The 26,384-nt window shown below is 41.2% G+C and overlaps 1 protein-coding gene across 1 annotated transcript in view; it reads left to right on the top strand.

The window, feature by feature from the left end:
• The first annotated feature begins 4,719 nt into the window (after positions 1-4,719).
• Positions 4,720-26,384, top strand: part of METTL24 (methyltransferase like 24) — a 107,879-nt gene continuing 86,214 nt past the window's right edge. The window contains exon 1 of the mRNA XM_060283827.1: positions 4,720-5,037. Coding sequence (XP_060139810.1) covers positions 4,720-5,037 — 318 coding nt within the window. The remainder of the gene's footprint in view (positions 5,038-26,384) is intronic.

The raw sequence follows: 26,384 nt of genomic DNA, 5'->3' as shown, positions 1-26,384 counted from the left end.
GGCATTGGAGGGGAAATCAAGTTGGTTCAAGTGTAGTGAGAGAAGTAGGAGGGAACTAAAAATAAACTGATTAGTTTATCTTAGAGGCTGGCTCAAGCTATCCTTTGAGGTTTCCCACTGATAACAAAGGAGTATTTGATGGGCTTTAAATGGGATTAATACAGTCTTTTTTGATGGACTGAAAAATTAATAATAGCTCTTCACATCGAAAGACTTTCAGTTTTGCTTTAACTTATCAATTCTGCCCTTAAAAATTTAACATAATTATTAATACAGATTTGATTCACTCTTCAATTCAACAATTATTTATTGAGCACATACTACATGCCAGGTACAGTTCAAGGAACTGAGATTATAGCAATAATCAAAGCAAAGTCCCTGACCTCATGGAGTTTACGTTCTAGTTGGAAGAGACAGGTAATAAAAAAGCATGGTGTTATCAAATCTCATGGGCAGTTTTCAGCCCACATTTTATTAGACCTCTCAGTCTTTTACTTCTAGAAATACGTTCTTCACTTGGTTTTTGGGACACCACATTCTTACTTTTCTGCCTATCTATCTACAAATCCTTTGTTGGATCCGCCTCATCTTCTTGACCTTAAACTGATCAACCCCAGAGCTAAGCCTTCAAATATTACTTCCCTCACTCCCAACATCAATATGCTGATGATCCAAATTTATATTTCCAGGCTTCACTGCACCCCTGAATTCCAGTCTTTTAAATCCAACTGCCTACTTGACATCTCCACTTGGATGGTTTCCCAAACTTAACATGACCACAAAAATCAAACCCTTGATTTTTCACCCAGACAACTCTTACTTGCGCCTTTCCCTTCTCAGTTAATGGCAACTTAATTCTTCTAGTTACTGAGGAAAAACCTTGGACTCATCCTTGACTTCTTTCTTTTTCTCAGTCTACCTCTGATTCATCAGATTTAGCTACAAAGATGTCTATCACAGCATTGTTTATAAAACGAAAACTTGACAATGATCTAATCATTCAACAGTGAAAGATCTGTTAAATTGTGGTACACGCAGCCATTAAAAATGATGTTGTAGGTTAATATGTTAATGTTTAGTGACATTTTAATTATGGAACATTTCAAACATACTCAATAGTAGAGAGCTGTGAATCCCCATCACCCAGCTACAACAATTATCAGCTCACAGCTGTTCTTGCTTCATTTATACCCCTGCTTATCTCCCACCTCCCCACTGGATTGTTTTTAAGCAAATCCCAGACATCATATTATGTAATACATGATAAATTATGTATTTAAATATGATTTAAATAATATAATTATATATTAAATAATATACTTTATTATTTAATATGTAAATTATATAGCATTATGTTACAAAAGCAGATTATAAAGAAATACACATGATACGAGTTCACTTTTGTTTTATATATATATATATATGAATAGGAACAAAATATAGCTCTATTTGAATTGTGATATTATGAATGATTGTTGATATCTTCTTTTGCTTGTGTATATTTTCCACAATGAACAGGTATTACGTGGAGAAAAGAGAATGGGGTTTAGGGGAAGATGTTAATGACAGCTCCATTCCTTTCTAAGTTTGATAACTTTAATTCAGTTTGGATACTTCACATTGTGAAACAGAAATAACCACCTAGTAGAGGTGAGGATCCTAGTCTGTCAGCTTCTGTTCTCTCTCTGGACAGCCTCTAATTAAAAGTTGGTACATTAACATCCATGGCTAGGACTTTTTGGTGGTCTAGTGGTTGACTCCACGCTCCCAATGCAGGGGGCACGGGTTCGATCCCTGGTCAGGGAACTACATGGTGTGGCCAAAAATAAAAATAAACAAAAATTTTAAAAAAACCCACAAAGTAAAAACAAACAAACAAACAAAATGTCTTCAGAAATAGCCATTTGTCCTCTAGGAGGCAAAATTATCCCTGATTGAGAACCACTGCATTACAGCATGTGTGCAAGTTGAAATGTATGGTGTCTAGGAGATTAGTAGTAAAAATTTTCGGTTTCACTCCTTTTGTTGGCTGAAACCTTAAGGAGGATGTAATTTGTGATCTGATGAAAGCTGCTTTTGTGGTTTACTCAACTGCACATTTAACCAACCTACGACTCAGTGGTTAATGATTATCTGCATTTTGGAAACATCCAGAAATGACTGAGACAAGTTCAAGTCTATAAGAAAAGCAAAGGTCGTGAATGAAAGATTGCTTGTCAGCTCTCACAGTGATCAGTTAGATTTTCCTCTATCAACTGACCCATTTCCTGATTCATTACCATTGACAACACATGGAAATATGCATGCAAGTTAAAAATAGGAGATTCTTTCCTAGAAAATTAATGATGCTACATACATATAAACAGTTCCTTTTTATTAATAATAAACAAATGAGACATTTGCAAATGGTAAGGAAAAAGGGCCTTTAAATATTACATTTTATTTGGATTTTCCCCTGCATAATGGAAATATTAGAGAACCACAGAAATGAGATAAGGGAAAACATGAGGTCATCTTGCCTCTTGCCCATTCTCAAGAGCTACACTGTTCTGTGTTCCCCTCCTCTACCCCCAGTTCAGAGTCTCATTTTAATAATATGGGATACTCCTCATGTTTCTCCCCTGGAGAGGAACTCAGCAGATGAGCAGAGGGTATAATTTAGTGGTATCATAATCTTCAAAAGATGACTTCTTTAGTTAGTGGCACTATGTTGGTTGCATAGAAATTAAAACTTCTGGCAAAGTCCGCATCAGACATTGGTGATCCACAAGCACAATACACATCATATCTTCAAAAGCTTCACACAATTATTTAATAGAGTGCATTTGTGGGATCTTGACTTTTAGTGGTTGTTTCTGCAGCTGTTGGGTACTCCTAATCCAGAGAATACTGTGTAAGATAAATATCTTAAGGATATACAAATACCCTTCTACTTTCTTATGTTTATCTACCTTGGAATGCTTAAATTTTGTTTTTCATAACATCCAGGATTTTTTTAATGGTAAATGATAAAAACAGTTACTATTAATTGAATAACTTCTGTAACCATGCATTATTTAGGTACTGAACATAAAATGTTTTATGCAATCTTGTCATTCTACCAGATATACAAGTCTATTTACACGTGAGAAAACTGAGGCTCATAGAGGTTGGCAAAAGTCTCACAGCTTCTGAAAGGCAGGGTCCTGATTCAGCACACAGTTCAAGTGTAACACCACAGCTCATGCTGTTTAAACAGTCACAGAATAATGAGGTTTTCTCTGAGAGTTTGTGTCAGGAAAAATGTACCTGCTTGGATTCTTTAAAACAGAGCCCATCTATTGTGCAATAGCCAGAGGGCTACATCTATGAAAAATACAAAAATCATAATGAAACACTCAGAAGCCTGAGGACCTAGCGTGCCCAGGGAGTGGACTAGATCAGGTTGAGAAGTTTTGTTACATGTAGAGAAATAGCCCAAGTGCTCTGTGAGTGACAAAGATTAAATCACATCTTTCTTAAGCCAAGGAGATTTTAGAAAGGCGGACTCTATGGGAAATTCCCAAAATTCAAATGGAGGTGGGGTTTCCGTATTTGTTCTCTGCTGTCCTTGCTATAGGCTGTCAGGGGGAGAGGATTGTTCGGCAGGGGTAATCTAACATGAAAGCATGGAAAATGCAAGCGTAGAGTATGAAAAAAACGTAGCCCCAGCTAAAGAAAGCAAACTCAAACCCAAACCCAAACCTCGAACGGGTGGTGAGAAAGAATTTTACTAACAATTGAAAACGGAATCAGCCAACACTGGACTTCAGGCTGTGAGCGTTCAGGCTGATTAATTGAGGTCAAGGTGGTGATGGAAATACCAGCTGGGGAGCATTTTGCCGAAAGATAAATTTGTCCCTGTTTTTCTCTGCAAGACAGCAGGGAGGTGTGTGTTTGGAGCTAAATTAATTTGATTTACATCATGCCATGGTAACTTCTGTTCTCTCTCCCTGCTGTCAGATATCTTAGCTGGCTTCCCCGCCCCCCCCCTTCCTTCACCTCCTACACATTTCATAACACGAGGAGAAAGCACGGGTTGGCTTCGGGCAGAATTTAGAAATGGAATAACTTTAATTTGATTATTCTGCATCCAGCGCTATTGTCTCCTCCCCCTTTCCCTTCTTTCTTGAGGGAGAGAAGTTGTAAACCTGAGCATAAGTGTGACGTATTTTTATAATGTGCTTAATGGCACAAACTGCTTGACAATCAGAACTTGTTCCTTGTAGCAAAACCTGTCAGCTCACCTATCCTCCTCCTGTGTTTCTTCAACAACACTAATACTAGAAAATGAAGTTATAGCCTAGGATCCCGTTAGGACTTTTTTTTTCGTGCTTTTTCTGGCTATGTAGCTTTCAGGCTCCGGGGGCCGGGCTGGGGGTCGCCTCCTCCGGGACCCTCAAGGTGGGGCTGGGCCCGGAGTCTGGCTTAGCCGAGCCGCCTGCGTGCCGCCTGCCGTCGCCTGCGCCGCCGGGACCCCTCCTGGCCCGTCGTCCCTCTCCCCTGCCAGCCGGGCGCTCTCGACCGGGCTGGATAAGGTTACGCCGAGGCTTCCTTGGACGGAGGAAGGGAGGCGGGTCCGAGCCCGCGCCCCGGCCCGCGTGGGAGTCGCCACAGTTGGCAGCTCGGCCCGAGGGGCCACCTCCGGGCTGCGGGTCGGCGCGTGCGGGCGGCGGAGCGCAGCCCCGGGCCCGGCCCGCCATGGCGTGGGAGAGGCTACCGGGAAGGGGCTGCGGTGCCCTGCACCGCTGTCTGCTCGGCGCTGCTCTGCTGCTCGGCCTGCGGCTCTGCACGGAGCTGCGGCGCGCCGGGGCCCAGCCCCCGGCCCGCAGCGGCCTGCCGGGCCTGGCCCCCCGACCGCCCGAGCCGCCCCTACCGCCCGCGCCGACCCAGCGGCGCGGTGCCAGCCGGAGGCAGGTGACGTACGTGCGCAGCGGGCGCCGAGTGCCGCCGGGGGGCGGCGGGAGCGGGACGCAGGAGCCGGGCTGCTGCCCTCTGCGCGGGCGTCCCCGCCGTAAGGTCAGTTGCAAAAGATACAGTCTTGGGCTTTAGACCCGGATCCCCCTCCCGGTCCTCGCTACAGAGCCCTCATTCAATATTCAACCAGTATTTGCTGAGCGCCCACTGTGTGCCAGGCCCCCTGCTATGCGGGCATCCAGGAGGGAAGGACCAAGCCCTGCTCTCAAGGAGCTTATCTTTTGGGGAGGGAGGGCGTGAACGATTTACAAGGCCAGGAAAAGAAAGTTGTGGTTTTGTTGATGTTTTGTGCCCCTCCCCGTTTTCTCCTTGAGGCCTGGACAAAGCTGGGTGGGTATCCACTGTGAATTGCTTTTCCATTCTACCTTCGTCGCGGTGATGAAGATACACTTAGTCGAAATTTCCTTGAATTCCACCGCAGACTTTGGCAGGTTGTTGGGTGTGGGGTGAGAAGTCGAGCCCCCAGCACCACTTAATGGGAAGTTAATTGGAACTTGGAGGACTGTAGTAATAACCGGGGTTTTTCTTACAACACCAACAGTGTTGGTCTCACTCCCTCATTAACTTCTTGGCTCACACATTTAGTCCTTATCTTACTCAATTTTAACCTCTGATTGTTAAGCCTCTGGCCTCCTATCCACCTGTTGGAGCTCCATAATTTACTTGGTATTTGGGAGTGAAAAGATTAAGAACTGCAGGTATGAGCTTGCCTGGTCTTTATACCCATCAACCCTAACAACGTCCTTTGCCTTGCTTTCCCTCTTTTCTTTGAAACATTCTCCCTGCATCCCTCCAGCTTCCCCACCACCCCACTATTGGGAAGAAAGAAAAACTCTTCCTTGGACTCTGCTGCTTTCTTTAACTTCTACCTTACTTTTCAATATCATGTCCACCAATTTCTACTACAGTTTTCCTTTCCCTCACTTCCTCTCCAAGCCTTGCCCTCTGTCTTTCCACACCGCTGCTGTCCCTGTCTAGGCCATCAGTGTTTATCTTCCTGGATAAACATATATATATATATATCTGAAACGTCATTTCCTATGTAAAGTCCTAATTTGCTTTTCTAGAAGAATGTAGTCACTTCTTCATGATCCTAACGCACTTTCCATGATACCATGTTTTGTTAAAGGCTTTTCAACGCTCTTTTGCCAAGGGCTTACCAGGTCCCCAGTGCTGCTTCAGGTGCTGGGGACACAATATGAGCTCAGAGTCTAGTGGGGGAGGCACACAGCACAGACATCCAGTACTGTGACCATTGCTATACTTAAGGTGTTGAACTCTGCCTGGGGAGTCAAGAAAGGCTAACCCGGAGGGGACCTTTGACCTAGGATTTGATATTTCTTAGGAGTTCAGGTTTTTTTGTCCCTCTGGATGTCCTCAAATGTTCCATCCTTGGCACCTTCAATCCCACCTTGCACTTGCCCTTTCACATCTGCTCTCAGCCTCCGTTGTTTCCGTTTCACCTGTTCAAGAATCATTCTTAAATGATTAGTCTCAGTCTCCACTTCAGATAACAGAATCGATAACTGGAGCCTGTCCTACAAATGGAAAGGTTTGAAATGCATAGACTCAGAGGGCTACTGGAGAGTAAGTTCAAATCCACCTCCTTTAGGAGGCTGTTGTAGTGATTCCTGCAGGAGATAGTGGTGGCTTAGATAGGATGGTTGAAGTGGAGGTGTGAGAAGTGGTCCAATATTGGATATATTTTGCAGGAAGATGAGAAAGGAGTAGGTTTTTTTTTTTTGTTTGTTTGTTTAGTTTTGTGTTTTCGGTGGAGTGGATGGAAATCAGGAGTTTTGTTTTAAACATCTTGAATTTGAGATATCCTTTGGACATCCATGTGGAAATGTCAAATAGGCAGTTGGACATATGAGTCTGGAGGTGGAGGAAATGTCCAGGCTGAAGATAGAGGTGTGGGAGTCATCAGTGTACAAGTGGTCCTTTTAAAGCCATGAGACTGCAGGAGATCATCTGGGCAGTGAGGGTGGCTAACAAAGACAGAGATCTGAGTCTGAGCCCTGGGGCTCAGTTTTATTAAAATTAAATTAAAAAAAAAGAAATATTCATATGGCTGATTCACTTCACTGTACAGTAGAAAGTAACACAACACTGTAAAACAACTATACTTCTCCCCCCCAAAAAAGGAAATATTTGCATCGAACCTTACATGTTGTAAGCATTCAATAATGGTAGCTTTAATTTTCACTAATCTGTCCCAAGTCTTTAGCCTCAGCCATTTGCTAAATGTCCTTTGTTATAACCTATTTATATTCCTTTGGTTTACACTGATGCTTTTACCCCCATCCTTCTTTCCTATGATTCATGCCCTTTCCACCGTTGAACATTCAGGTCAAGGATCGTGGCCTGGAAACCTTTACTCATCATTCCTACTTCCTTGCTTATCTTTGCCAGTTTGGGAGACAACAGAAGTGCATTCTGATTTGTGAGTTGCTTTGTACGTGTTTTGACCTAATAATCTATTTCAGATTGAATGTTTTGTCTGCACAGTTGTTTGTGATGGAAAGGATCACATTTCCCAAAGTGACCCTTAGTAAATGCTTACTCCCAAGACACCAATGAGTAAAACAAATAAGAATCTTATTATTTCAACCTATGACGTATAACTCTAAGTGTCTTTGGTTAAAAATATATAAGAAAGAATTGAGTGAAAATAGCAATTAAAAATTACTATTTTTAAAGTATTGTTTTAGTTTTTAGCCTCTTAAAGAAAAAAAATTCCCTGGATTTTCTTTTCCCTAGCTACTTAGTTATTTATTTTCTTATTTTCAAGGTATACATTCTAAGCTTCCCAAATTCCTAGATAGTAGAAATCTTGAATTTATTTCATTTTTCCATTATTTCACAGTTGAATTAAAATGTTCCTCAAAACTGGAAAGACCAGTTATCTAATCTGTTCTCCCACTTCTGGGAACAGAGTGCAATGTCCCTTATCTCTCAGGGAACAAGTCTTGTTCCTTTTTAGCCTCCCATCAAGACAAGGTGTAATATAAACTGAATGCACAGTTAAATAATTGATATAATTAAAGTTTGGAAGCTATGTGTTAAACTCCTTGGATCCTATTTTATTTAAATTTTGTTTGTTGTGGATAATGATAAATAATGTTATTTAGGTTCTTGGTTACTTTGCCGTAGGCACCTACCAGATTGGTGAAGGAGAAAAAGTTCCATTCTATTTTGAGGATGGCTTTCTGGGTGGATGAGAACCTGCATGAAATAATTGGGTTGCTGAGTGTTTCTTGTCAACATGCTTCCTTTGCAGGTGTTAGAGGCTCAAAAATTTAGCAATTATATTGCCACTTTAATCATAGCTTATGCTTCTCTCAAAGAAAATAATCTATTATAAAAAAGAGAAGTGAAGTGTAGTTCCGGTATAATTCTTTTCCTCTTTTCTCATCCCCTTCTTTCACCAACCTAAGAAAGAAAGAAATAGCTCTAAATAGTAAATCTTCTTTCACATCAGGGGTTCTAATCTTACAGCATTATGAATTGAGGACAAATGAGACATGATGGATAAATAGTGTCTCATGTGATTACGACTCCCCTGGAACCCATATATTTTTGTATATTACAGAGGCTTTAAGCCTACAAATACCACTATAATTCTATTTCATTCCTTTCCTTTCTCTCTGTTTTCTGTCTGTGTTTCTTTATGGTTTTTCTTTCTTAAACAGACGTTTACTATGATTACATGGGTAAAGTTATTCTAGGGGGCGTTAATAGAGGACTAATGATGGTCTTCATGATTTATGCTTTTTTCTACAATCTTGGGTAGATGTTTCTTTTACACGTTGGCAATCCACCTAAAAGACAGCAGCAAAATATATGTCTCATATGCACAGGAGAAGTACTGTTGACAAAATAATTAATCAGTGGTCTATCTAAGAAAGAAATGGAAAATTTTATTTGAGCCAAACTGAGGATTATAACCCAGGAGACAGTCTCTCAGAGAGCTCTGAGAACTGTTCCAAAGAGGTAAAGGGAGAGGCCAGGATATAAGTGATTTTAGAGAAGGGCTAAGTGCAATCAAGCACACAACTTGGTGAAGGGTTACTATTATTCGTAAGGAACAGATATCTTAGTTAATGGTTTTAGTGCTTTTCTAAGTATGGGAAGATGAAAGAAACTGTGTTCATGAATTTTCTCCTGAAAATATCTATCTGAAGGCCTATTCTGCCGGTTTTCTCAGAGCACAGTGCCTCATCCTGATTTTGCCCACAATTCCTTTCTCAGGGTGTATTGTAGGTCAGTGACTGCAGTGGCTAATAACTTGATTCTTGTAGAACTAGATGGTGGGCAACATTGTTTATTTTACAATCCCCTCCCTTTTGGTCTTAATTCTGACCTAAGTTTGGGAGGCATTTCATGATCAATTTGTCTCACAGCACTAGGAATGCGCATTCCCAGGTCAGTCAGGGATTTCATTGATAGGCTATTCAACATGCTGTTACTAGAGTAGGCCCTGTTAACAATAGTCAAAAGCCTCTGGACTACTTGTCTTACTAGGCTGTTATAGTCTAGGAAATGCTTGCCTGTTGTTGCTTTTTCTTATATCTAGAGTTACACTATTACAATCTGTGATCTTACAGGACTATATATTTGGGCATTTGTTTCAAGTTGCCTCATCATCATTCATTTTATTGGAGGCTTCATCACACATTTGGCAGTACAAGAAACAATTATCTTGTAAAATAGGCGGACTACAAGTAATATAGCTAGTAACATTAATAAGGTCCTAAGTAAGTATTTAAGCTAAGAATTTACATTAGTTGAGGCCCAATATCTCCCCAGGTCATCTGACCCAGTCTGTTCTGTACCAGTTGCTATCTTTTAGGGAAATGATATATTAACATTGTACATAAAGTTCACCAAAAAGTCTGCATGTATAAGGTGAGTGGTGGGTCATCGTGACCTTTTACAGGATTGAGAAAGGAAGTTTAACTTCTAAGGAATTACATGGCTGGCTCCAGAAGAAGAAAAATTGATCTTTATGGTTAAGCGGATATTTCTGCCATTGAGGTGGTCTGGTTAATGTATAATGCAGATGCACAGTGCACACTGGAAGGAAAGGACGAGGTCCAAACAGGCAGAGAAAAGAATCTTATGTTTAAATTTTTCTCGTATTGCCTTAAAATATGAATTTTGTTTCATTAGTATTCATACAGGAGACAAGCTTCCTGAAGAAATTTTCTTCTCTCTTATCGGATGTATTTTGCTTGACATTTAATATGTTGGGTAGAAAAGTGACTTCTGAGTCACAGGCCTACAGAACCCAGCAATGTGCTGGCTTGGTTTGTTAGTTACAGATCCTTTGGAACAATGTGTCAGGGGAAAAAAGTGCTGTTTCCTCTTCTCCTGAAAAACCATATGGCAAAAGTTAGTCTTTCTGCATCACTTCTTGTTATCCTCTTAGTTTTCTAATTCCATGATGGTCATCAAGAAGGAGGAAAAATGGCATAGTATGCCCCTTGATATATCCAACTGCCTTAAACATTATTATTCTTTACAAAATACTTGAAGGTAGGTTTGAATTGCTTGTAAAATATGGCCCAGCAGTAGTTTCCAGCTACTTAGGTTTCTGCTGTATCCCTACACTTCTGTCCTTCAAGAACAACATTCATTAATCCTCTCACATTGTCCTCAGGAGGCAAAGCATTTTCATTTTAAGCAGTCGTTGAGGGTAATTGAATGTGCTCCAGCAATATGTGGGTGTGAAAGAGCAGTTGCTTAGTTTCGCAAAGAAAAGCAGATTCTGATGAAAACTTTGATGTGCTGTAGGTGGAGAATAGGCTTCTGCACTCCTTCCAAACCCCGCAGTTCCTCAGAGAGCATTCTGTGGGCAAAGAAACTGCTAATGGAGGCCCCACTGTTTTCAACAATTGGTGGTGGAGATTTTAGGTTTTTTTGTGTGCAATTTGTCCAGTTCATTTTCTCCAAGGAACAGAAAGCCTTATTGGTTTTCTCGAATTGGATTTCATTTTTGGTCTGTGAAGAGAATCAGAGCTGTGTAGTTAAACTGGAGACTGTTAAGAGTGGTAGACATTTGATTTTTTTCCATCTGTGTTATGACACCTTTGGAGTCCTTATAAGGAGTTTGGCTCTTTATTCTGTGATTCATAGAAAGTAACAGGTGCCTGCTTCATTTACCATGAGATGCTAGCGTTGATAAGCTTCTCTAAAAGCAGCCCCTGAGTCCTCTTAGATACCTCACATCAATCCCATTAATGACCTATAGAGTTTTCTGCTAAAACAGGGTGGGAAAATTTGCTGTCCAAGAAGCATTTTTATTCTGCTCGAATGACTGAAACAAAATTGAGTTTTAGCCTTCTAGTCTAGGACCACATGTAATTTAAACTAATAGCAAGGTGGCTTGTTAGTTTATGGCTCAGGGTGGTAAATTGGACCCGTGAAGAATTTTGTTTGAGCCACACGGTGTTTTTAAGTATCTAAACATAAATATCTTCAGATATGACATATAGTGTCCAGTGGAGTCCAGTTCAGCACTGTCTCCCTTTATATTATCTGTCTGATCTGTGAAGGCATTTGAAGTTTCAACCTCTGAGCCAGATGTCAAAATTTGCAATTGTCCAGATGAATGGATAAAAAAGATGTGGAACGTATATTCCATGGAATATTACTCAGCCATAAAAAGAAATGAAAGTGAGTTATTTGCAGTGAGGTGGATGGACCTAGAGACTGTCATATAGAGTGAAGTAAGTCAGCAAGAGAAAAACAAATACCATATGCTAACACGTATATATGGAATCTAAAAAAAAAAAGGTTCTGAAGAACCTAGGGGCAGGACAGGAATAAAGACGCAGACATCGAGAATGGACTTGAGCACACGGGGAGGGGAAGGGTAAGCTGGGATGAAGTGAGAGTGGCATGGACATGTACACTACCAAACGTAAAATAGATAGCTAGTGGGAAGCAGCCGCATAGCACAGGGAGATCAGCTCGGTGCTTTGTGACCACCTAGAGGGTTGGGATAGGGAGAGTGGGAGGGAGATGCAAGAGGGAGGAGATATGGGGATATATCTATATGTATAGCTGATTCACCTTGTTATAAAGCAGAAACTAACACACCATTGTAAAGCAATTATATTCCAATAAAGATGTAAAAAAATAAAACTATTATTTAAAAAAAATTTGCAATTGTTTTTCCTAAAAAGTGACAAGCGAGGTTAATGCTGCTAAGCTCAATGGTAGCATGGCACATAAATACTTAAATACACAGAAGCTGAAGGTCTTTTAAGTCATTCCTAGTCAAGAGAGTTGAGTTACCTAAGGCTAGAGTTGGCTATTGGGGAGAGTAAGATTATAGGGGAGTGTACTTAGTTAATACAATATTCTTTTGATTATAAACAAGAAAGATGGACTCTGGCCTAGCTTAAGCAAAAAAAAAAAAAAAAAAAGAATTAAATAAATGTATAGAAACTTTGGAATTTACCACTGAATTGGAGGAAGAGTTAAATGATCATACTGTTGAGGAGAGAAAGAATAGGTTACTCTAGAATTCCCAGCTTTCCTTGGGCTTCTCCCTCCAGGTCCACCACAGTAAGACTCACCTCCCTCAACTCCTGGGTTTGGTCTCTTAGATACTCACCTTGGGTCAGCCAGCACTAACCACAGGCCACAAATAGCCCAGCAGCCCCTGTCCCTGTGCAGGGAGCCATTTTTAGAGAAAGGAGAGACTTTCTGAGCACCTGGAAATAGAGTGTAGGTCTTTTTTAAAAATAATAATCTCGGAGCTTAGCCTCTGTGCCTCTGTGTGTGTGTATTTCTTTATTGGTTAACTGTTTCTCTATTTAAAACTGTTAAAGATAGCCTTACTTCCAAGTAGCACTCAGCAATAAGTTGGTACCTTGTGCATACTTCTGATTTTTTATTCAGTTTGGTATATATACACAAGATCTATACTTAGGCAATATATATTTTTTTGGCCGTGCCACGTGGCATGTGGGATCTTAGTTCCCCAACCAGGGATCAAACCGGCGCCCCCTGCATTGTAAGCAGAGTCTTAACCACTGGACCACCAGTAAAACGTTATTTGTGAGGACTTTTGTGGAGAAGGTAAATATAATCAGTATTCATCCCGTGATCCCCATTAGGGTTCTCAAACCAAAGTTATTAGAATTTTATGTTCTTTGATTTTTTGTCTGTCAGTTCAGAAAGTTACTTTGCAAAAAAGATCTGAAAAATTCTTCAGAGCATCTGAATATTTATAGCCCTTTTTGCAACTGGTTGGTTTGGGATTCTTTAACATATGATTACTTCTGTATCAGGACTCTCTAGGTTGCAAGTGACAGAACCCAACTGAAACTAGTAAAAACGGATTCATCGGAAGGGTACTAGGGTAGAACTGAAGAAAGAGCTGCAGAAACCAGGACAGCTCTCGGAACTTGATTATGGACTAAAATGAGTATTGAGTACGTTAGTTATCCGTATTACCCATTACCAAAGGTGTAATGGGTATTTATCATTCTTTTTTGGCCACACCTTTGGATTCCCTTCCTGTGTTTGAGGAATTCTCCACCTTTCTAAGAAAAAGGTAAAAAATAAATTTCCTTGGCCCTAAAGGGCATTCTTGTGACCTGGGCTTTACCATTCACATACACCCGCGTGAGAGTTTGGATTGTACTTCAGAGATTTGAAGAAGCAAGCTTCAGCACAAGGATCACAGAGCTCCAGGTTCTAGCAGAGGCATCCAGTGCCTAGGGTGGTGAAATGAGCCATGGAGTCTGTGCCCAGTGGTGCGGTAGTGCGGTCTACACTGGTGTCCACGGTGGTGTTCCTCCTGCCCTTGAGATTCTGTAAGCTAATAAATCTTTAATTAATTCCTTTTCTACTTAACTAGCCAGAGTGGTTTCTGTTGTTTACAACCAAGAACCTTGGCAGATCAATAAATTAGAATTGGCAGTTGGGAAGGTTACAGCTGTAGCTTTCCCTCTTCAATTTTGCTTGCTCTATTTAATTCAGATTTTGGAACATGATGATTGGGGTCCAAGTGAACTATGGGCTAAGGGACCTTTCCCTGACAAGATAATAACATTTAGCACCAGATACTAAATCATACAAATCTGCTGACTTATCACTAGAAACACCAAACCCTTTTTCACGGCACCATTTGTCTAGGGTATCGGGCAGGGGAGGCCAGTTTATGCTGTGATCACAGACAACCCTCAAATCTCAGGGCGCTTACCAACAAAGGTTTGTCTTGCTTATGCTGCGTATCCATTGCTGGTTGGCAGGAGTGGGGTGCTGCTCTATGCTGTCTTCATCCTCTCTCTGGACCCCAGTCTGGAACATTGCCTGTCACCTCGGCAGAGCAGTGAGTGCTCTAGAGAGTCTTGCGTGGCATTGTTAAATGCCCTGACCAGAAGCCAGATATAACACTCCTGCTCACAATCCAATGACCAGAGCTGTTTGCTGGGCCTTACCCAGTGCAGGAGGCCAGGGGTCTGCCATGTGCTCAGAAGTCAGAGACAGGAACTGTTTGGTGAGCAGCACTTACGGGCACCACACTATGGTAACACTTCAATCATCCGTATCTAAATGGACATCGTCTAGGTCATGTTTCATGCTTGCCATTTCCAGTGCCTCACTGAATCTGCACATTTGGCAGTATTGAATAAAGCATGCGAGGCTCTTTTCAGGGGATGTAGATCTGAAATGAAGCAGACATCTGAATTTAGCAGAACAGTGAAATAAAACAAGACGCGATTTACATCTTATAAACAGTGCTGTGGCATGTCCTGGAGTTTGTTAAGTACAGTGATTCTCGTTGACGTGTTTATGTTAGATTCTTTGTGCAGAGCAATGATGGGATGATGGTCTGCAGTTCTGCGGAGAAAAAGGGCAAGTTATTTGAATAAATAAAGCCATGAGTGTAAATGAACCGAAGGCCTCTGGTGAGATGAATCAAACTCCATGTTTAAATGCATCTTCATGGCAATCGCTTACTCATTTTTAGTTAGAGCAAGCTGAAAGACTTCCAAGCTTGTTTTCAGAATCTGGCCACAAATCAGAGGCAGTATTCATGTTGTATAGTGTTTGCTATTGCGCACAATGACAACAGTATTTTTAGTTTATTTTCCATCTACTTTGAGTGCAGCACAACAAATCAATTTAAAATCCTAATTAGGGCTTCCCTGGTGGTGCAGTGGTTGAGAGTCCGCCTGCCGATGCAAGGGACGCGGGTTCGTGACCCGGTCTGGGAAGATCCCATATGCTGCGGAGCTGCTGGGCCCGTGAGCCATGGCCGCTGGGCCTGCGCATCCGGAGTCTGTGCTCCGCAACGGGAGAGGTCACGGCAGCGAGAGGCCCGTGTACAGCCAAAAAAAAAAAAAAAAAAAAACCCTAATTAGCAAAACACATGCCCATTGAGTGCAGAAGGATTCAGTCACATATGGAAGGAGACCTCTTCTTTCAGCAATTTTTGGGGTAGAATATAGAGAAGCCAAGTAACGCGTGAGATCCTAGGAGACTTATTTACTTGTATTTGCAAATGTCATGAAAACACTTCATTATGATGCATCCTCACCTCTAAGATGGGCTCGTAATTTTACACTTGAGGTCAGAAGTTTAAATTCTGCTCCCCTACTTACTGGATGTGGACAAGTGGCATACCCTGTCTGAACTTTAGTTTCCTCCTCTGTAAAAATGTAGTAGTACTTAACTCATGAAGGTTAAAGGAGAGTGAGTAGGTGAAAACACCTGGCCTATGGAAATAGTCCTGTAAATGAAGATTGTCTCTGTTCAGCCTCGTATTGCTGGCTGTGACACTAGCCCCTGAATCTCAAAAAGGTATAGGCACGTGTGTCTGTGTGGTGTAAAGCACAATATTCATTGGAATTTTTAATACTTCTTTTATTATTCTTGAAATTTAAAGCATATATAATATCCTGAGCCATCAGAGGTGCTGGAATATTTTTAATCTTAAATAAAAGCTAAAGTAAATATTAAATTTTTGTTAGCATTTTTATTATAAACTTATTCCTCATGTAACTCATTTATTATAAAATTGTTAAGACTTACTTTTTCATATAAGTTTGTGATTTTTTTCTCTTAAATCCAGTTACAAATATCTTTTACAACATTGCTCTGTTAAATAATTTTCGTCCATGTTAGGGTTGACTGTATAAAATGTGTTTCCAAGCTTTCAAAATACAATTTTCACTCAAAAGAATGTTTACAAATCTCCTATTAACTGCCGCTTACTGTAACTCTGCTGCTTCTTTAGTTCAGGAGGGGCCACTGGAGTAATTGTGGGTGAAAGAGCTAATTGCTAAACTGTTTTTCTGGTTCTGTCTTCCACATTTTAGTCTAATAATTAAGTGCGTATTATTCTACTTGGTACTTTGTATGCATTTTATTATTTTTATTTATTTATTTTTTTGCGGTACGTGGGCCTCTCACTGTTGTGGCCTCTCCCGTTGCGGAGCACAGGCTCCAGACACGCAGGCTCAGCAGCCATGGCTCACGGGCCCAGCCTCTCCGCGGCATGTGGGATCTTCCCGGACCGGGGCATGAACCCATGTCCCCTGCATCGGCAGGCGGACTCTCAACCACTGCACCACCAGGGAAGCCCAATGCTAGTATTCTTTCACTCAATTCTCACAAAAAATCTGCAAGGTAGGAATTGTCCTTATTTTTCAGATGAGGGAGCTGAGGCTAGAGACATTAATAAATGTTGAGTAAGACATAACTAAAAGGGATGGGATGAAGGTTTAAACTCACAATCCGTGACTCTTTCAATTTGCCCAATGAAATGGGCAGCTAACAACCAAGTCTCACGTCAGATAGATCATTTACCAGCTGAAAATTAAAATCTTCATGTAAACAAAAGACACCACAGAGTTAAAAGGCAAGTCATAGGCTGGGAGAGGCACAAATAAAGGATTAATATTTCAAAGTTTAAAAAAACCCAACAAAACAATAAGAAAAAAGATAAACAACTGAACAGTAAAACAAACAGGGCATTAACTAGGAGTTAACAGAAGAGGGAACCTGGAAGACATACATATATAACACATATATAACTATCAAATAACAATATAATATAATATAATTATAATATGGAAAGAGAGAGTGTGAGTGCAGAGAGATGATAAATCCTACCAATAAGCAGAATAAGCAAATCAAAACACAGTGGGATTACTTTCACCCCCAGTCATATTGGAACAGTGCAAAATGTCTGATAAAACAAAGATTGATAAGAATGTCGAGGAAAAGGAACTCCTTACTAAACTACTTTATCCAAAGTAGCTCCCTATCCCAGTTGCTCTTCTAATACCTTCTCTTATTTTCTCTATGGCATTCCCACTCTCTGATATTTTTTCCTTCTCTAATTCTTGTTTGCAGTTTCATCTCCTATGAAGGTAGGGGCTCATCTGTTCTGCTCACCACTCTATCCCCAGAGACTATGATAGCATTAGCACAAAGCAGGTGCTTAGTAAATAGGGCTGAAAAACGGTTATTTCAATCCGCTGGGGTACTAGACCAATGTGTTTGAGGAACATTTGGATCTTTCAAGAGCTTTTCTAAAGCCCCCTCCAGATCTCTTAATTTCTCAGTCAGGGTTTTACACCACAGACTCTTGGAACAGAGCTCCCAGTCTTGACTTTGCTTCAGACAACAGTGACTATACTACAGAGATTTGAAGCCACATCCAGCCTGCACCTGTTTTTGTATGGCCCATGAGTAAAGAATGGTTTTTATAAGATAAACATTTTCAGTTGACTTGATGTTAGGAAACACTGACTTTGAACCCCAATGAAGCAAAATACTATCCAAAAGTAATATAGTATATCTATGTTACAAAACATTCTGCACAATTTTTATTATATGTTGAATTTTATCAATAAAAATGTAGAAATTTATCTTCTCTCTTATTATGTAAGAATCTACTTAATATCCTTGATTTTGCCTCTTGGCTCCGCAAGGTCTAAAATATTTACTATTTGACTCTTTACAGAAAACATTTGCCAACCCCTGCTGTGGAAATAGCCTCAGGGCAACCTACACTTGCCTCAGTCGAGTCCAGAAGACTCTTGTGCTAGAGTTTTGCCATCCTCAACATGAGAAGAATGGTCCTAGCTTCCAACAGGGATACTGAGAATATGTTTTGGTCCTCTGTAACCATTCATGGGAATGTCATCATAGTTATCCAAGGTCTTTGTTTTGAGACCACTGCCATGCAGTGAATGTTAAAATGGTTTAAATCCTGGTGTTTGCTTACTACTGCCTGTTACCCACCTTTTCTAACACACATGTAGATTTGTTGAGATTATATTGTGACAGTCAGATGACCATATTTTTTCCAGCTTCTGGGTTCACTCTTTGTTTAATACTTAAAATGGTTTGAGCCGTGTGCTGTGAGAGGTCCAGTACCTTTCCTCCCCTCAATGTTCTGATAATATCTGGGGCTTACATTTTCTGATCACTCTCCTAGCTAAGTGTTTTACCTCTGGCCACTGCTGTCTCCTCTCTGTTCTGCTCTGCCCACTTCTTTTATCCCCCAGAATGATGCAGGCATTAGTGAAGGTCTTAGGGTAATAGAGATGTCAGTGAAGTTCCAAACAAATTCAACTTAAAATTGATTAAAGATTTCTTGCCCATTGGGAATTTCTTACTGGCTGTCTTTTCTTCTTAGGCTCCTATACCATCGATCCTGCCTTCTCTTATCTACACATCAGTCCCTTTCTTCCATTTTTCAAGCCTTCAGACCATCACTTCCCATCCTATTCTCTTGAACTTACAGCAAACAAATCCCAAATGCATGTCATTTTCTTACTCAGGCAGTTTAGTTTTCTCCTCTCCTTCCAGGCCTGGCATAGAGATGAATTATACCACTCTGGCAGGAAAGCAGAATTGGTTGCAATCAGTGTTTGTTTTAAAAAATCATGTTTCCTGGGCTTCCCTGGTGGCGCAGTGGTTGAGAGTCCACCTGCTGATGCAGGGGACACGAGTTTGTGCCCCAGTCCAGGAAGATCCCACATGCCGCAGAGTGGCTGGGCCCGTGAGCCATGGCCTCTGAGCCTGCACGTCCGGAGCCTGTGTTCCACAACGAGAGAGGCCACAACAGTGAGAGGCCCGCATACCGCAAACCAACAGCAACAACAACAACAAAAATCATGTTTCCTACATCCTCTCTACTATTAGACAGTCTGTATAATGTGCTCAGCACAGTGCCTTGGATGTATGTAGTAAGCACTCATTACCTGTTGATTGTGCCAGCTTATGTCCAGTGCTGGTCCCCTCATCCTGGCTGTGGCTACTGCTGTTTTGTGATATAGGGGAAATATATTACTAGTGACATTTTGGGAACAGTAATATGTTGCTTCATGCAGAACTTCCTTTTTCCTTCATACGTGTCTTCATTACTTCCTTTGGCTTTTGGGGTCCCTGGTGAACTATATTTCCTTCTGTCTGCCATGGAAATTAGTTTACATAGAGGGTGCTAACTTGAACTTTAGGGTTCAAGAGTGCCTAGAAATGGCACACCTAGGAACATACCCAAGAGAATTGAAAACATGTTTGCACAAAACTTGTTTGAATAGTATAAATGAATGTTTACAGCAGCACTATTCATAATAGCCATAAGTTGGAAACAACCCAGATTTCCATTAAATGATGAATGCATTCACAAAATGTGGTATATCTGTATGGTGGAATATTATTCACCTATAAAAAGCATGAAGTCCTGATACATGCTATGATGTGGATGAACCTTGAAAACATGATAAGTGAGAGAAAAAAGTCACAAAAGGCCACATGTTGCATCACTCCATTTTAATGAAATAACCAGAATAGGCCAATCTATAGAGACAGGAGTAGATTAGTGTTTGCTAAGGGGCTGGGGGAAGAGGGGAATGTGAAATGGCTGCTACTGGAAATGGTTTTTTTTTGCGGTGATGAAAATATTATGGAATTAGTGGTGATGGTTGCCTAATCCATGTATATGTTTAAAAGCCACTTAATTGTTCACTTAAAAATGGTAAATTTTAGGGTGTGTGAATTATATCTCAGTTAAAAAAAATTCTCAGAAGCCCATGGAATAAATGGCAGGTGTGAAACCACATGCTTTGCTCTGTCTGGATAAAGGTAAATTAACTGTGAGAGAGCCCTGGGACCCCAGCCTGATGGTGCTCACTAATTGGCATGGGTGTGCTCAACAGAAGGGCAGAGTCCACATGCTTGCTTCTCTAGGAAGTACCTGGCTTGGCCTCTCAGGAGTGGTCACTTGGCTACTGGTGAACTGCATGGTGCTCACTCTCCCATCAGCTCCCCAGGCGTGGCAGACGCATTGCAGAATCAGACACAAGCAGCCGTACATTAGGAATCCAGGAGCCGGCTGTTTGCCAGATAAGGGGGAAGCTGAAGCTGCCATCACTGTGAGCTTGCTGGCCTCCTAGTGCATCAGTTTTTTTGTGCAGAGCTCTGACCCAGAGCACCAGGGGTTTGTCAAAAGAGGTGGCCGAGCACGGGAGCACCTGCACCGAGCCCACTGCACCTCTTCTAGGAGTGAGTTCTTCTGCTTAGGACTTCAGTTACCTTGGCTCTTTCTTTTTCTCACTTTCACCCACAGGACCCTTGTCACCTCATTCATAATGACTTGTGTGCCGGGAGCATCTTATACATTTTGGAGGGCATTTGTGTTAAAGGGAACAGCAGTTATACCAATACCTTGCTTTTATACAACTCTCCCCACCTTCCAAAGGCTTGCTCTGATGTTACCCCAAGTGGCTCTCATAGTAGCTTTATAAGTGAGATGGCTGTTATTTCCATCCCACCAAGAAAGAATCTGTTTAAATAATTAGTTCAAGGTAAATAGAGATTATAACCCAAGTTGGCTGAGGTCATATTTAGTATTGTTTCTACTATATACTATGGCTACCTCCATGCTGAAGTCTGGATCTCAGAAAAATAGTTGACTATTGTAGATGTTAAGTTTGAAACAAAGACTTCTTAGATATTTTCCAAGTCAAATAATGTATTTTAACATTTTTTTTTTCTTTTTGCGGTACACGGGCCTCTCACTGTTGTGGCCTCTCCCATTGCGGAGCACAGGCTCCGGACACGCAGGCTCAGCGGCCATGGCTCACGGGCCCAGCCGCTCCGCGGCATGTGGGATCTTCCCGGACCGGGGCACAAACCCATGTCCCCTGCATCGGCAGGTGGACTCTCAACCACCGCGCCACCAGGGAAGCCCCAAATAATGTATTTTAAAGCTTACTTTTAGCTATTTTATCAGGTTGGAATTTTCAAGCATGCCTTACATTACTTAAGAACAAATTTGAACTGATTATATAATTATGATAGGTCATGTTCTTTTGAATAGTGAATATTCATTTTGTACAGAAATAGTAAAAAATGGCTTATTTAACTAATGTGCACTTAGAGGACATTAACCTCAGTCAGGAGCAGACAGCTCCTGAGTTTTGAAACTGAGTTTTGAAACTGAAGTGCTTGAATTTCTTTGGGTACCCTGGATACAGAGAATTGTTTTGGAAAATCTGAGTGCCTAGGCCTTCCTCCTGGACAGAGAATGTTCTTACTTATAAAAGCAAACCACCAGCACAGATCGGAGCCTGTTTAACACATACAACATTGTATCCTTCCTTGTTATGAGTACTATCTCTATGTATAATTTGTTATTTTAAAAATATAGGCAAGCCAGGATGCTGATAATTAAAATAAAGGCACATATGTTTGGTCAAGTCATTAACCTAATAGGAAAAACAGAGCAAAAGTTCTCTTAAGGTTTTAAAAAAAGTTTCAGTAACAAAACCATACAAGAGTGGGAGAGGACTTCCCTGGTGGCGCAGTGGTTGAGAGTCCGCCTGCTGATGCAGGGGACAGGGGTTCGTGCCCGGTCCAGGAAGATCCCACATGTCGCGGAGCGGCTAGGCCCGTGAGCCATGGCTACTGAGCCTGCGCGTCTGGAGCCTGTGCTCCACAACGGGAGAGGCCACAACAGTGAGAGGCCTGCGTACCGCAAAAAAAAAAAAAAAAAAAAAAGAGTGGGAGAAGTGGAGTAAGGGAAATTGGAAATTTAATTTTCTGTGTCTTTTATTGGAGGAGTTCTTAGATTATAGTTATTTTGAAGCCAAAAATTTTCAATTTAAAAATAGAAGTGAAGAAATAGGAACAGATTGGAGTTTGGAGGAAAAAAAATTAGAGCAAAAAAGAGAAATATAACAGGAAGGCTCTGTACAGGGAATGCTTGTCTTCAGCTTCTCAGATTTCCTCAGGATTGTGTAGACAACTAGTGAGGTGAAGACTAGAATCAAGTTCAGAACAATGAGTCTTCACAATTTTTGAGTTATGAAAATTTGATGAAAACAATTAGATGAAAGCTATGGATAAGCGTTCCAGAATACTGAATATCTGTTTGCATACACATTTGTTTACAGTTGATTTCAGGGGGTTCATGGGCCTCACAAAAATTCTTCTTTTGAGAGTGGATCAGAATCATTCATGGCGTTTTCAGAATACAAATGCCTCAGCCTCCCATACCCCAGACCTCCTCCCTGAGGGAGGTGTGAGTGCTGGGTTAAGACAGGTTCCATTATGGTTGGGACGGTTGATTCCTAAAGTTGGGATAAATGTTTCAATAACTAGTGTTCGTCTCTAACTGAGGGGTGCCCCCGTGTGATGGGCTTTTGTCTGCTGGAATCATCTCACTGCTGGCTGGGCTGAGCTTCCTCAGAAGGTGGAACTCGGAGTCCTGGTTAACAGCCTGTAGAGTCGGGACCAGCCCAGGTGAGGCCTGGTGTTGAGATATGGTGCTGAGAGGTATTACCAATCCTACTGATGGCCTCTTCTGCTCTCCGGGGTCTCAGGCTACACCTTGAAGAAGAGCCAGGTTTTGTTTTCAGAATAGCAGCCAATGGTTCCTCCCTGGTATTGATTTTTATGTTTTTTCATTTGTAAATAAGTGCATGTTCCATGCTGTTAAAATATTGAATGCTAAAAAAAATTTTTAAGGCAGAAAAATTCATAGCCTCTTGAGAAGCTTATGTTTATTATGTTATGGGTCATCTCTTCCAGTCTTCTGCCTTGTTTACAGTCCTGCTTTATGTTTATATTTCTCTAGCTATTCACCATCGTTAGTCCAGCATCTAAGCTAATTGGTAACGTTGCACTCTCTAACTATGCACTTATGGAATCTCTAAAACGATATAATTAGCAAGTGGGCCCATATCCATAGTCACCAGTTCACAGTAATTGGTTAGTTACATAGAAGGTGGTTAAAATAGAGAATCCCCAAAAGTATACACACAGCCTATTTTAACTTAAAACATATGCAAGTGCATTCTTTTGCCAGTCTTTTGTTCTGAGTATGAGCCCCTGCTGGAGTTCTGGTCTCTTGCAAAAACCCATGAACTGCATAACCCACCATTTTCAGTTTTGGTTTCTTTAAAGTAGAGCAAGAATTTGACACTTGTGAAGCAATCTGAGTGCCGAACATCTCTAGGTTTTAGTGATTTTGTTATTCTCTTTTACAGTTACTTCACCCATGCCTAACCCGCAACAGTATTTAAAAAGAGCACCTAGCTTTTCTCGACTTGGTTTTTATAGAAAAGAGAACCCGTTTTCTTTCTGTGCACAATTTCATCATTTTACCTAAATTTTAATTAAATTATATAATTTCAGTAACTTGTACAACTGATATAAACTGGTTTGGGAACAAATCAAATGACTCCTGGTAAAAATATGACTAAACTGGTAGCAGCAGGAGTACACAGGTAGAGTAAATACTGACAACAAAGAGTAGCCCCCTCTCGCCGCAACTAGAGAAAGCCCACCCTCAGCAACAAAGACCCAACGCAGCCAAAAATAAATAAATTAATTTAAAAAAAGAGGATCTACACAGCATTGTTGTACAGATTGAATGATTAGAACTAGATCAGGGCAGTTATGAGCAGAAGGTCAATCTCTACAAGGCTCTGTGGAATCAACCTCCCATGGCAAACATAGTTTTCACCTTTACCTGAGCATTTAATTTTTCTGCATTTAACAAAATTTACAATAACAAATATTTATAGTTTCAAGGTTACATGCCAACAATCTTTAGAATTATGAAAAAAAACGTTCAATTTTATAGAAAAGCTCTGTGCTCTTGTTAACAAATAGATTTGGATAAAAGCTAACTGATTTCAAGATATAGAAGATGTACAGATTTAACTTAAATTTTATAACCAGTATATAAATATTAATTAACCTTTTAATCTATCAAAACAAATGTTAATTAAAAAAATTTTTTTTATATCCCCTCCCTCTTGCGTCTCCTTCCCACTCTCCCTATCCCACCCCTCTAGGTGGTCACAAAGCACCGAGCTGATCTCCCTGTGCTATGCGGCTGCTTCCCACTAGCTAGCTATTTCACATTTGGTAGTGTATATATGTCAGTGCCACTCTCTCACTTTGTCCCAGCTTACCCTTCTATCAAAACAATTGTTAATTTTTTTTACCTTCAGAATCTCTAAATTTTTTCTTTTGATTTAACAGAATTTTTTTTTTTTAACATTGTATGATTCCATTTATGTGAAATGTCCAGAATGGGTAAAGCTCCAGAGATACAATGTAGATGGATGGTTGCCAGAGGTGGAGGAGGGGGAAGTGAAAGTATAGGCAATGTTATCATCTGTACCTTTATCCACCTTTGAGCCTGTGTCCTAGATCCCATTTCTAACTAGGCTGACAGTGTCACCTGTAGCCTCTTAGCTTCCCCACATCCCATAAATCCTAAGCTCTGATGACTCCACTTTCTTTGATTAATGGCTTTCAGGAAGGATTTTGCTTCTGCTGGATGGTGACAAATTGCGGGATGGACTGAGGTCACAAAACCTGTTTTCTCTTGTGGGTTCAGTGAGGTTTGAACCGAAGGGCCACAGAGTGGCAATATGGACGGTATATATGGACAATATAAAGGTGACAGTTAATAATGAATGAACAGACACTTAAAACTGAGAAACACATATATGCATACATACACACGTACACATATACATACATAAATAGTTGTGTGCAACCGATGGCTTATAGTCAGTGGGATATGACAGCCTCATCAGGAAACTGATGATACCCTTGAACCGTGGTGTGTGGTTTTTCTGGGGTCCTGAACCCCATTTTCCTCTTTCTGTCCCACCCACCCTCGGCTGTCCTACTCACGGCAGAGCACCTTGTCTTGCTTGCTACGTCCTTTTTCAAAGGAGGCTACCCAAGCATCATCCAGTGTGTCTGGTTGATTTCCAGGGATGGCTTTGTGTCCCATCTATGCATTGTGCCACATGCAGCTGCTGTTCCCCCTGTCAGCCTGCGGGGTGGCTATTGGATGCTGCAGCTCTGCATCTCAGATGTGGCCTCTGGGATGCATTCTTTTTGCCATGATCCCCATCTCCCTGCACTTGGTGATGCTGGATGACGCATTTTAATTCTTTTTGGTAATAAAAATCATGTCTTGTTTAGACTGTAGAACTGAAACACTTTCCCTGTGAAACTGCTCAGCAGCACTGAGCCTTGCCACTGACAGGCTTTCTGCTCAACATTGTGCCACAGAGCCTCTTTAGAGGTTCGGAGGCTGAGAGGCTAGGGAGGCATCTGCATGGACGTGACTGGCAGCCTCAGGATCACACTGAGGGAACCCATGGGGGGGACTTGTGGTTTGGCATGAGGTTTGAGGACTCATGTGGCTCATGAGAGCCACCAAAGAGTCCTGGGTACCACTTATTGTACAACCCTGGGTCCCAGGTGAACTTGTGGGGAGGATGGAGATTGCTGAGCAGGCATTGGGGGAGCAACCCCTTTTCCTCTCATGCCCCCCACTTTCTTGTTTCCCTTCTCTATTCCTCTCCCTCCCTCCTGGTGGTTTTCCTGTCCTCCCTGCCCTCTGCTAACTCCATGTCTCCTTTGGCTTTGGCAGCTTCTCAGGATTCAAGAATCCTTGAAATAACACACCATTGTAAAGCAATTGTACTCCAATAAAGATGTTAAAAAGAAAAAAAAAGAATCCTTGAAATGGGTTTATAGGGGTCCTGCAGACCTTCCATTTTGAGAGGGTCATGTTTTGGGAACTGGTAAATAACTTGGGGGATACTAACTGGCTGGAGTTTTCAAACTGAAGTAAATCCATGACCTCATAACAGATTGATGTTGATTCAGATGATGTTAAGCTTCTAAGATTCTGAGTCCCAAGTCTGGGTAACTTATATGTTTTGAATACAGTGTGCATGTATGTGGAGGGGTGTGTGTGTGCCAGAGAGAGAGAGAGAGAGAGAATCCTTAAAAATGTGATAAGTGCTGTTTCTACATTCCTTTTTGCTTTCTTAGGCAAACAATCTTGTATAAGCTTACTTTCATAAGAC

The sequence above is a fragment of the Globicephala melas genome, chromosome 14 (assembly GCF_963455315.2).
Source record: "Globicephala melas chromosome 14, mGloMel1.2, whole genome shotgun sequence".
Lineage (NCBI taxonomy): Eukaryota > Metazoa > Chordata > Mammalia > Artiodactyla > Delphinidae > Globicephala > Globicephala melas.
Note: the sequence above shows the minus strand (reverse complement) of the source record. Positions and strands in the feature narration are given on the sequence as shown.